Below are 13,329 nucleotides of genomic sequence, written 5' to 3'. Positions count from 1 at the left end.
AATATGTCAGCTGCATGTTCTTGGAGATCATGCTGTATTGAAAATGGAAAAGGTGGATTTGTGCAGCTGATCTAAATTTTCTAAAAGCATTTCAAATCTCATTTGAGAAAGGATTTTTGTAATTTGTTTTGTTCTAGTGTTAGCTGAAACTGATGCATCATTAGGTTTTGCAGTAATTGATATATTGCACCAATGTTAACTTATTCCATTATTTAAATTAGAGGAGAACTTCGGAAGCAGCAAAGTGAATAAAGTTGGCCTTCTCTATATCAGAGAGACTGGACTCAGACTGGGAGATCTCAACCACTTCAATTCTGCACCTCACTCCCATGCCAACTTGTCCATGGCCTCACACACCGCCAAACTAAGACCACTTGAAAAGTGAAGCATGTTTCAATTTTATTACAAAAAAAGAGGTAGATTAATATTAGTAACATAGACTAATGATTATACTAATTATCTTCCCAGCTCCTATTCTCCTTGAATAATAGAATAGAATCAACTCACTGCACAATTGTATTCCTCTTAAACACCCTGGTTGGGAATGCAGACAGTGAGAATGCTGAACTGCCACACGCTCCCACTTGAACAAAACAATACTTATTTATTTGTATAGATATAATACTTGTCCTGCATATGTATTGTTTGTCTGGTTGTGTGTTATGTCTGGCACCGAGGACTGGAGAACGCCGTTTCATTGGGTTGTACTTGTACAATTAGATGAGAATAAACATGACATGACTTGGCTTGAACAGGATTGGAACTGAAGAGTTGTGCACAAATATTCCAGGGGTTCTACCATATCAGGAAGGGAAAAAGAGAAAATAATCCTCCTGGTCAGTGGTTAAATGAAGTTTGGAATCTGAACTTCATGAGCATTATCTTCCTCTCTTGTCTAAAAAGTGGAATCTATGTGAAGGGAGGACTCGCAGGAAACTGAAGAACACTGAGGAGAAGGATGACAACATCGTGAAACACATCAACCAGTAGTTAAAATGTGGCAGGGGTCTGAAGCACCCAGATTGCAGAGGAAGAAAGGCCACGGCAGTAAAATAAAATCCACACTGTTTGAAATTGTGGGAGGGAATGAACATTGGATTGTATTCATCGTGCGACCTCCAATCTAGTCTTTTTCCTTAAACCAAAACCACTTTGACTTTTGCATTTTAGTGGCCAGGAGGTGATTGTTCCCAGGCTCATCATCTGGAATGATGACCTTCTTGTGTGCCTTGATATCCTTTCCACCTCGAGGTGGGTCTGTGAAGGTTAGAGCGGATTAAAGCCCAAAGATAATTACATTATATACCAATTCAAAACCAGCAGGGACAATTGCCCAGGCAACCAGATAACACAGCATATTTAACAGTGAACAGAGACGACTGCGTTGTCGTCATCTCCACAAGGTTTCGAGGGAAAAGGGAACTTTATTTTACTGTGATATATGCCTTTCATGTTGTTACTTTTACAACCACATTTGAAGGTGGCAAGGATGTGCAATAAACATCTTGCCTTACAAGTTAATTTTGGAAATAAAGGTAATTGTGCAAGCCGTTGTTGGAGTGGGACAGTTGGGCAAGGTGGGGTGGGGATGGAGGAGGGGTATGCTGGGGTTGTTTAGGCATGGTGTGGATGGAGGTGGGTATAGTGGAGGGTCAAGGTGAGTGGGTAGGGATGGAGGTGGGGGTGATGGGAGATGGGTGGAGGTGGGGATGGAGAGGGCGGGGTTGGGGTGGGATGGGGGAATTGAGGGTGTGTGGGGGTGCCGGCGATTGGCTGACAGTGGAGTGTTGTAATTGGCTGAAACCGGGCCGTCACCCCACCGCCGCGCCCGTTTTCCCAATGAAAAGGCAGCGAGGGGGGGTGGCGCCGAAGCGCGAGTCTGTGTCGCGGCGACGCGCACGGGGCCGCGCGTGCGACTCCCCGGACGCGCGAGCCCGATGATGGCAGCGCTGCTGCAAGAAGTTGGGTTGTCGCCCTTGGGTGCCGGCCCCCCAGCCAGAGTGCGGAGCGCCATGGAGCCAGCGGACCCGCACGACCACGGCCTGGGGGGCTTCCAGGTGGTCCGCTGGGAGTGGGTCCACGTGCAGGGACCCTACCTGGTAGCCGTGTGGATCCTGGTCGCGAGCCTGGCGAAGATCCGTGAGTCCTGTCCGCCGGCAGCGGCTCCGTCCGCTTCTCCCTCCGCGATGCTCATGTTCTCCTGTCCGCGCCCTCACTTTCTTTGAGACGAGCGGACTTGTTGGCTTGTGGCGCTGGACGGGGGGGGGGGGGGGGGGGGCGCGAGGGGTGGGGGGCGCCCATCAGTGAGCGTGTGTCAGGGTTTGGGCGTGTGCGTGCCAGGGGATGTGTGTGGGTGTGAGGGTATGTGTGGGTCAGTGAGAATGTGTGTGGTGGGGAGGGTGGGCAGCACTGGACACCAAGCTCTTTGATCTGCTGAGTGAGGGTGGGCGTGCTGGGCTCCTTGCCCAAGTCTCTCTGGCAGAGACCCTTGCCGAAGATGAGTGCTGCAGGAGGGGATGGATCTATCAACATCTCGAGTTTGGACTGAGAGGGTAGAATGTTTTGAGGTTAGATCAACAAGAGGATGGCTTCCCATCTTGTATATTGTGAGAAACCTGCCTTTCTCCTTCTGCGCATCAGTTAGGGCACCAGTTAAATACATTTATTTGAGTACCTGTTTGCAGCGCAGGACGTGATGGATTTGGAACTGATGCCTTTGTCTAAATTATGTAGCTGTAAATTCAGCATGTGATATCCTTGTTCAAGCATTGCAAGTAAAAAGTGATCCGTTTCTTTTTGAATGGGAGGAATTCAATGTTAAAATTGAGAACTGAGCATGTTTTTCGTAAAGATGGCTTGAAGTGTAATTTTGTCTATTCATCTGATTTGGTGTCAATTCCTTGACGAGGTGGGTATGGGAGACTACACTGGACTATGGGAGACTCACTGGACCTGGACATATTACCTGGTGGAAGTTCACAGTTCAGATTTATTGTCTGAGTACATACATGGAATCACATACAACCTTGAGATTCTTTTTTCCTGCGGCTCAGGCAGAATGACCACTTATTGGTTGTGCAAAAAAATCTGTCCTTCAGAAAAGAGAATTGTAAAAAAAGGGAGAAATGTAAACAAGAAGGAAGTGCAAACCAACAGGAAATAACTATTCATTTAAGAGTTCTTAAATGAGACCGAGTTTGTGGTTGAGGTGTCTGATAGTGGAAGGGTAGCAACAGTTCCTGAACCTGGTTGTTCCAATATTCTGACACCTCTACCTCTTTCCTTATGGCAGCAGCGAGAACAGAGCATGGTGTGCATCTTTCATGATTGCTGCGGCTCTCTGATGGTAGTGTTCAATGTAGATTTTCTCAGTGGTGGGGAGAGTTTTGCCTGTGATTTACTGAACTGTGTCCACTACCTTGTTGCAGAGTTTTCCACTCCGAGATATACCAGGCCATGATGCAGCTGGTTAGCATACTTTCCATCACACATCTGTGGACATTTGGTAAGGTTTTCAATGTCATACCAAACCCCCGCAAACTCCTGAGAAGGTAGGGGTGCTGACGTGTTTTCTTCATGATGACATTAGTATTTTGCCTCCAGGAGATAGTCCTCTGAGATAGTGACTCCCAAGAACTTAAATGTGCTCACTCTCTCCACCTCTGATTTCCCAATGATCACTGGATTGTGCACCTCTGATTATCCCCTCCTAAATTCCTGACAATAATATCTACTCTTCAGGGGCATGTCAAGAACAGTCAATTACTTTTGAGAGATCCTGAATACTTGGAAAAGTAGTCAGATGATCTAAAGACTGTCTTCAAATTTGATCTATTGAAAGAGAAAGATAATGACGTTGAAAGCAGGTGAATTGTTTATTCACTCAGTCACTGGGGGATGAGGGTGAACAAGGCACTGTTCTGGTGGACTTGGCATTTCCTTGTTGAGTGAGGAAGGAATGTATCCAAGGCAAAAACATTAATGAAAAGGCAGTGGAGGAAGAGGATTGATTCGTTGACTGTATTGAAGGTCATGTGCATTAAAGGTGAAAGTATCACAGTTAATACGGCTATAATTGGACTGTTCAGAGCAAGTGTAAAAGGAGTATTTTTAAAATATATTAAGAAACATATAGAGAAGGTCCTAATGATGCATTTGAGAATCCTGAAGAAATTTGTTTTTAAGATAGGTATGTTTATAAATTAAATTTAGACATATGGCGTGGTCATTTCGGCCCACGAATCCGTGCCACCCAATTTACACCCAATTGACCTACAACTCTCAATACATTTGAAAGGTGAGAAGAAACCAGAGCCTAGGGAAAACTCATGCAGACACGGGGAGAACATACAAACTCCTTACAGACAGCACGGGATTTGAACCCCGGACCCAATCGCTGGCACTAACCGCTACACCAACTGTGCTGCATAATAACAGTAAAGTTACTGCATCTCCATAATCTGCAGTCCTCGTCGCTATCCCCACCCCTCCCTCTCCCAGCTGGTTCCATCTCCCTACCAATGCCTCCTCATCTGAAACCACCCATCACATACCATTCTCCATACCTCCTATTACCAGCTGTTTCCCTCCTTTACATTTTCAGTACTGATACAGGCTCTCAATACAAAACAGTAATTGCCTCTTCCTCCCCCCACCCCCGTATTCTCCACTCCCCCCCCCCCAATGGACGCTGTTTGACTTGTTTAGTTTTACTATTCTTGAATCAAAAACATTTTTGATTCATGGGTAATGGACATTGCAGGGGAAAGCTGATGATTGTCTGGCACTGATCATGAATGACCTACACTTGTAAGTTAGTACAGGCAGTCTCTGGTTGACATGTCTTGTCAAGGGTCTGTAAGTCCAGAAATATCTTTTTTTACATAATTACTATAACTCTTTCATGTGAATGAATAATCTTCCCAACACTGCCCATAATTAAGCTAATGGAATATTTACAGTTCCAGACAGTAATGAGTACCGTGAAACATGATTTCTAATATTACTAGCTTTCAAAAAAAGCTGTAAAAATGTACGGGAGAATTAGTATACAGTTGGAATTTTAGTAAGTCAGGTCACTTGTAACCTGCGGATCCCCAGTTTAAGTTGGGGATTCGGAAGACCATCTCAGAGTGAGGTTAAACAACAATCATTTACGATGGGTTTGAAGTGATTTAGAGTGCCAATTGGACAAAATTGCCAAAGTCTTCTCCCTGAAGAAAAGCAATCATAATCTGATGGGTTATAGACCATGTAATTTATTGTCATATCTTTAAGATGCTTCATTTTATGTAGTTTTCTCCAGTACCTTGGAAGATGCGAACACTTCCAGGGGAATTGTTTGCAACAGTGGGAGTATGAAGACTGCAACCTTCTTGCCCAGACAGGCTTATTTTCCAACTGGAATCTTAATTTAAAATCTTCATTTGATTTATTTCTTGGTTAAGAAAACTTGAAGTCATTATAGTACGAAAGTTGACAGATTCTTCTTAATTCAGGAAAGGCACTCTACAATTCCCTATGACTTTAGTTGCTTTAACATTTAGTTTTAATTTTAATTTTCTTTCTAGTTGTGGCATGGGATGCTGAAGGATTTCTGCTTCGGCGAATTGTGTTTGGAGGATGTTGATGCACAGATGTTCAAGGGAAGAATATTGATCAGGACGCTGTCTAATTCTTTGTCAAATTATTGACAGTCTCGTGAGTCACCAGTTTGGGCAGATTATTTGAAAGGAATCAATAATGCAGGATTCTGCTTTGATTCTCTGAAGCATGGGCATTCATCTTGAGCTCTAGCCTGGGCCACTGATTAGAACCTTTGGAAACCAAAGGTTGATTTATAGGACTAGGAGTTACAATCTCTTGACTTTTCAGTATTGGTTGCATTGATCCTCTCTCAATTGCAATAATGGAGGATGACCACTAGGGACTTCTTCCCTCCCAAATGAAAGATATTAGCCTTGGGAGGGTGTCTGGGTAGGTCATTCAAAATTATTTTTTCTTCAAGTTCTATCTCTACAAATGGAGTTAAAGCACAGCCCTCAAAAAATAAATTGAGTTAAATAATTTTGAATTGAGACAATGCCACCAAGTTGTTCCAGACTTTGAGATGGCTTTCTTTGCCGTGTCTCAAGCTACCTTAGCGCTCTGTCAGGATTAAAGAACTTCCTTTCCCCCTGGATGTACGGGTCTGAGGTCACGAATGGGGCCAATGTAAGAACTACAGACCCTTCCACAGATGGAGCCTGAGGTGATTAATAGTGTCAGCAAATGGGTAGTTTGAGTTCATGTGTTGCTTTTGCCACTTGCGCAGTGCTCTGTGCACTCCACTGTGCGGGAGGGTGAATGCCATCTGGAGTGTCTTCTTTGTTGTGCAGATCGTGGGCGAGAGATTCCCATTAGTAGGGAATGTTGCTTTCAGCACATCCTTGAATTTTCCATTTTCCTGGTAATCTCCTTCCATGACAGCAGCTTGGAATACATTACACAGTTCACTCACCATCCATGTGGTCACTGACCAATTCAGAGACCTCATTGAGCAATGCCGTAATTTTAAAATCCTGACTTGTTTTCATATCTCTTCTACCACATCATTAATGACCTGGTTGTCTCCAATTGCAGATCTCTGCAGCCTCAATTTAAATTGGGCCCACAAAATTCCTGAACTCTATCAGGAAACCCTGTATATCAGCATCTCCTTGAACCTACTTTTTTTGTCTAAGCTTCTGATGATCTGCTCTAATCTCCTAATGACTCATTTAAAATTAAAAGTGGCACATTGACTGTGGCTTTTTCATATTTAAAGTTGATGTCGAACATTTAACAGCTGCTGTTCAGCAGCACAAGGTAATGTTTGTGAAGTTCAAGAAATTCTACAAATTTCTAACATGATTGTAGTGAGGGAGTTGATAAGGTTTATGATTTTCTCATTAATTCAGTTCCATTTTTGAAGCAACACATTTTGACCTGGCAGTAAGGGACACATTTCACTCATTTTTGTTATCTACCTCTCCTTTTCATTCGCAGCAAAAATGTGCCAAATTCGAGCAACAGTCACGATTACCTCAGGCTCCATCTGTGAAAGGACCTGTGGTTCTTTTATTGACTGCAGACCCATAAATTCAGAAGGCAAACAAGTTGTCCTTAATCCTGACTACAAGATTCTGAGAGACTTGGACGGGGTCGGCAGCCAGCGCCTGTTTTCCAGGGCAGGAATGGCAAACACCAGTGGATATAGTGAAGGGAGGGAAGTTTAGGGGAGACATAAGGGGTAAGTTTTTTTTTAAATGGAGAGAGTTGTGGGTGCCTGGAATGCCTTGCCAGGGGTGGTTGTGGAGGCTGAAACATTAGGGGCACTTAAGAGACTCCTTAGACAGGCACATAGATGGAAGAAAAATAGATTACGGGGAAGGGAGGTTTAATATTTTTAAAGAAATATATGAGGGCTGAAATCCTGTGATTTCTAAATCCAATATCTGCAGTGTGGTTATTGCTGCTCACTTTAAAGATAATTTCCTTCTGAGGCTTATTGTCAATAACAGAGCATTGGTGGAATGAATTGTTCTTTGCTTCACAAAAATAAGTGAATGTGAAGACTGTAGTTTATTGTCACGTGTACTGAGGTACAGTTAAAACAACTATGCTTTGTATGCTGTACGGATAAGTCAACCTTTATTTTGCAGGTGATGCAAAATAAAACAAAAGTGGATTCTAGGCGAGAGCAAGATAAGGAAAGAGAACAAAAATATAATCAAAGAGACTGTCAAGGATGTTTTCTGAATCAAAAGGACTTTGTGGAAAGCTTTGGATGACAAATGTCAGTTTGGTGAAAAACTAGAAATGGTGGGGCAAAGGAAGCAGGAAATCGCAAATGATTCAAGGTCAGAGAAACTGAAAATGTTCTCAGAAGACTATGATTGGGTTAATAGGCGAAACGAGATATTTCCAATTGTCCATAAGGAAAGAACAAAAGATGATGTGGTGGATCTGGACTGCATAAGATAGTCATTTGCACAAGCCAGCAAGGATGAGTTTGGACAAGTCCATCTAAAACAAAGTTCAAAGTCCTCACCAGTGACAAATGGGAAACAGAATGTTGACAATCATTTGCAAAGTATTTGAAATTTGTTTATATGAAATATTAACATATCTTTATTATCTAGTGATTATATTAGGGAAAACAACTGATTTTTATTAAAAAAATGAAATAATACATTGTGGAAAATAATAGTCTGTTTCATCATTTATGATGTGTATTCCGCTGCTTAAATGAAACTAAAATGACTCCAAAACTTTATTAAATTTTAAAACTCAATGGTAGTTTATCAGTTAAATACTTGTAGAACTTCACAGTTTTTAAATGATTTAGGCATACTTCAAACTACATTGTGAGCTCTTGAGTAAAATGTGAATTTGGAAGAAAACTTTTTTAAATAATGAGTTCACATATACTCCAGAAAGGGATAGCATTTAGTACAACTCTCTCATCACAGGAATTAACTTGATGAATCTTGTTGAGATGAGAGTTTACTGTCATGTATACAAGTCTTTGGCTTGGCTTCGCGGACGAAGATTTTTGGAGGGGGTAAAAGTCCACGTCAGCTGCAGGCTCGATCGTGGCTGACAAGTCCGATGCGGGACAGGCAGACACGGTTTCAGCGGTTGCAGGGGAAAATTGGTTGGTTGGGGCTGGGTGTTGGGTTTTTCCTCCTTTGTCTTTTGTCAGTGAGGTGGGCTCTGCGGTCTTCTTCAAAGGAGGTTGCTGCCCGCCGAACTGTGAGGCGCCAAGATGCACGGTTTGAGGCGATATCAGCCCACTGGCGGTGGTCAATGTGGCAGGCACCAAGAGATTTCTTTAGGCAGTCCTTGTACCTCTTCTTTGGTGCACCTCTGTCACGGTGGCCAGTGGAGAGCTCGCCATATAACACGATCTTGGGAAGGCGATGGTCCTCCATTCTGGAGACGTGATCCTGTTCGGCTCCGAATCATGGTTCCTCTACCGGCATCACCTACGGCTCCTAGAACGCTTCCACCAGCGTTGTCTCCGCTCCATCCTCAAAATTCATTGGAGTGACTTCATCCCTAACATCGAAGTACTCGAGATGGCAGAGGCCGACAGCATCGAGTCCACGCTGCTGTATACAAGTACAATATACAGATCTACCAAAACTCTTACTTCCCACAGGTACACAAGATGAACAAACTACAGTAGTATAAATTACCACAATATGCCAAGACAAAATAAGAGATTATAAATATAAAAGGATAGATGAATATTCACAGTTGAGGTTAGAAAAAAAAAGATTTTTTAGAAATGCAGCACAATAACGGACCATTTCGGCCCATGAGCCGGTGTCTCCCAATTTACACCAATTAACCTACACCCCTGGTATGTTTCAAATGGTGGGAGGAAACTAGAGCCCCCAGGGAAAAGCCGTGCAGACATGGGGAGAATGTACAAACCCCGGTCCCAATTGCTGGTGCTGTAAAGGCGTTGCACTGACTGCTACGCCAACCATGCTGCCCAAATTTCAATAGTGCACACAGATCTTTTTGTGGTCCTGGAGTAGCTTATAATTAAAGTAGTAAAGTAGTATGGGTAGATTCAAAAGCCTCATAGTTGTTGGTGGTGGGTTGGGGGTTCTTTAACCTAGGTGTGCCTGACTTCAGGCTTCGTACCTTTTCTCTGAAGGTAGCAGCCAGAAGAGATTGTGCCGGGGTGATGGGGATCCTATATGACACTGGCTGAATTTTTGTGGCAGTGTCTCGCATAGATGTCTTCAATGGAAGGTCGGTGCCCCTGATGGACTTGGCTAGTTTTGCCACTTTCTGTAGCCTTCTGCTTTCCTGCACACTCGCGTTTTCAAACCAAGCTGTGATCTAACCAGTCAGTGCACTTTCCACAGTATTCTGACTGAACAATATACTTCGGACTACCTCCAATAATGTTACATCTGTTTTTGAATAAGGGGACCAAACTTGATTTGAATCCTCTTCCTAATGTACAAGACCTTGTATTTCCCCACACTGCAGAGCCACAATGTCCTCATAACATGTCCTTCTGTCTATTTTTGTATCATCAGCACATTTGGAAATATGTCACATTGTTCTCTCCTCCAGGTCGTTGATGTAATTGGTAAGCAGTTGAGAGCCAGGAACCGATAGTGGGATAACTCCTAGTGATGACCCTCCAGCTTGGAGAGAACCCATTTATTTGAGTTCTTTATTTTGTATGTTTTTTTTTTCTAATCCATGTTAACATAGTTTCTCTGATACCTTAGAGTTACACAAGAGACAGGCACATAGGTTAAGAGTTTTTGTCAAGTGTCCTTTGGACATCTAAATACACAGTATCCACATGTCAACTCTCCCTGCCACATCATCAAAGCATTGTCAAACATGATTTACTGTTCATATTGCTATGTTGACCAGGTTTGATTGCATCCCTAAATGATTATTTCCTTTCATTTATTAACTCCAGCATCCTTCCAACAATAGCTGTTAACCCAACCGCTGCACCATCTCTGCAGCCACTTTCTTTTAAAAATTATTGGATCCAATTATATAGCATATGAATTATTCAAACTGTTTCAAGCTAGCAAAATATTCTTCTGCAAAATGAAGACATAAACGCATACAATTCACATGGAATAACCTATAACTATTTGGATGTAGCAGAAGAAGGGCATAAAATGCTGAATGACCTCAGTCCAATAATCTTGACTAGTCAATAATCATCTGTCTGAAAACCGTATTCACTATAAGACATTAATCCCGTATTATAGTTGGATAATGTGAGATAAGTCACTCATGTTGGATTTCGGATGTATTAATCAAATGATCTATTCAGTACTTGAATTTTCTTTCCAGAGTTCCTAAAGGGGTTCAAATTCAGTTATCGCTCTCCTACTTGTCACAATTGTTTGGAGCCTTAAGATCTCACCATGGCGCAATTATAAATTGTGTCCCATGAAGAACAACAAATGAAATGGACCACTGACGTATTCCTGGGTGGCTGACCTCCTGAAGAAGTGAACCACGAGATGGTGGGAATCAGATGCAACTTCTTGCGGTGTGAGAGTTAGCAGATGGACCAGGTCTAGCTGCACGCAAACAATCCTGGGAAGAGGCATCAAAAAGAAGCGGTTTAAAAATAATGGAAGTGACGTGACACACATCTGTTGTGTCGAAGAGCTGTTGAACTTGAGATTGTTGACAGGATAATGTCACCAGTGCAGAGATCGGGTGGCCTCAGCTAATCAAAAACTGTAAGCGATAGTGGTTTCTGAGACAGCACTGTGCATGAGATTAGGTCTGAACTACATTGAATCAAGTTGGAAATCAGGATGCATCCATGATTAGATAGAAGTTACAAGTTTCGAATCTAGTTGGTGGGCTTGTTAGATTGTTGGTATAGTGGTGTCACTAGGGTTGGTGTCACAACTTATCCCCCCTCCCTCCCCCATATAAGACCATACAGAATTCTTAGTAATGTTTTTTGTACTAAGTGTTACTCTTAAATCACAAATACTAATTGCTAGAATGTTGCAGCTAAAACAACAGAAAATTTGACAAAAACAGCAACTATAAAAACACCCAACAGCAACAAAAACAATAGCGTGTGCTTGTACCGCGACCAGATGAAACCACATGATTGGAAGCATCATTGGAATTGGGTAATAATGACACCTCTGACTGGAGCGCATTCGAAGGTTCAAAAAATAAATTAGCACAGAGTTTTAGCCTTGTAGGTATATTGATACATGGAAGCTGGGCTTATGAAAAATGTTTTTTGTTGTAACTAACTACAGGGATATTTTTATAAAAAATTTTAAATAAATTTCTGTTGAAACACTGCACAAAAATTTTATGGGCAGTCATTTTGGTGTCACCCTGCTAGTGACACGGGTACGTTGGTATGCTTAATCTCCTCTTAAAATGGATTTTACACATCTTTTGGCACTGCCAAAATTCTTCTTGATAGCAGCGACTTTGGTAAACTTGGAGATTCCTTTGCAACGTGGAATTATAAACAGTGAACAAACCATAGATAAGAGAAATCTGAGAAGACTGCTTGCTGGCAGCCTTTGACAGCGTGGGCGACTGGGTCGAGAGAGAGAGTAAAATGTTGCATGTTCTTCATTTTCCCCCGATACATTAAAAACCTAAACCCGTGATCTGACTTTGACGGGGATCACCTGCAAGTTAGAAGAACAGCACCTCGCATTCTGTTTGGGCACCCTCCAACCAGAAGGCATTAACATCAACCTCCGGTTTCTGTTAGCCCTCCTCACCCACCTCACCTCCTGCCCCCACCCTAAACTTTGGTATCTTCCCTTCCGCTATATCTCTGCCTCCTTTTTCTCCAGCTCTGCATTCACAGGGCCACTCGCACCCTCCCCCAACCAATTCTCACCTTTCCTCCTATCCATGTCCAATTATCGCTTTTTGCCTGCTGGCCTGTGCTCCTCTTCCTTCCCCAGCCTTTTCATTCAGTCACTTGCCTGCTTTTCTCTCAAACCTTGAAGAAAGGCTCAGGCCCGAAACGTTGGTTGTACATGTTCACCTCCCGTAGACGCTGCGTAACCTGCTGATTTGCTCCAGCATTTGTGTTTTTACTACAATCACAGCAACTGCAGACTTCCATGTTTTACTCCATCTGACTTTGAAGGTTGTTTTTTTTTTAATGTGACAAACCAAAACATCAGCATCACTGCCTACCACCAATGTAGTTCCTAAAAGCAAGTTTGTGTCTTCTATAAATTTTAAAGTTACCAAGAAATGGAATGTGCAGGAAAAGCAATACACTGCCCAGTCTCCCTTTATCAATCAGGTAATGCCTTGAGCAGATGATGTTTATTCCACAAGGAAATCGTGAGAGACTTGGAACTGATTTTGCTTTATTTTTACACTTAAAAATCCATAACTCAGAGGGAGGGATTAAGAATGATTAGGAATGTGATTTTAATATAACATTTTCTGATGAAGATTGGTACTCCACTCTTGGTTTGATTAATGATTCCTCATTTTGTGCAAGGCATTGTTTATTACAATTTAAGGTGGTGCATAGAATACATACGTCCAAACTGAAATGATCTAATTTTTATGCAGATGTTGATCGACTATGTGAGAAGTGTAAAAATTTTATAAGCTGCTTTGATTCATGTTTTGGGAATGCTCCAATTTAGGAAGATTTTTGAGAAAACATTTTCAAAATTTTATCCAAGATTTTTAAGATCAAAATAGATCCCCTTTAATTGTCTTGTTTGGTTTTTCTCGTGAACCGGATATACCTTTGTCTGCAACCCAGGAGAAAATGTTAGCTTGTAG

At 42.3% G+C, this 13,329-nt stretch overlaps 1 protein-coding gene across 4 annotated transcripts in view; it reads left to right on the top strand.

Moving 5' to 3' along the window:
- The first annotated feature begins 1,889 nt into the window (after positions 1-1,889).
- slc9a5 (solute carrier family 9 member A5) overlaps positions 1,890-13,329 on the top strand; it is a 169,890-nt gene continuing 158,450 nt past the window's right edge. For all 4 annotated transcript variants that reach the window (XM_069901419.1, XM_069901420.1, XM_069901423.1 and 1 more), the window contains exon 1: positions 1,890-2,139. In XM_069901419.1, coding sequence (XP_069757520.1) covers positions 1,938-2,139 — 202 coding nt within the window. In that variant the 5' untranslated portion in view covers positions 1,890-1,937. The remainder of the gene's footprint in view (positions 2,140-13,329) is intronic.

The sequence above is a fragment of the Narcine bancroftii genome, chromosome 10 (genome assembly GCF_036971445.1).
Source record: "Narcine bancroftii isolate sNarBan1 chromosome 10, sNarBan1.hap1, whole genome shotgun sequence".
Classification (NCBI taxonomy): Eukaryota; Metazoa; Chordata; class Chondrichthyes; order Torpediniformes; family Narcinidae; genus Narcine; species Narcine bancroftii.
This window is presented reverse-complemented; position numbering and strand designations above follow the sequence as displayed.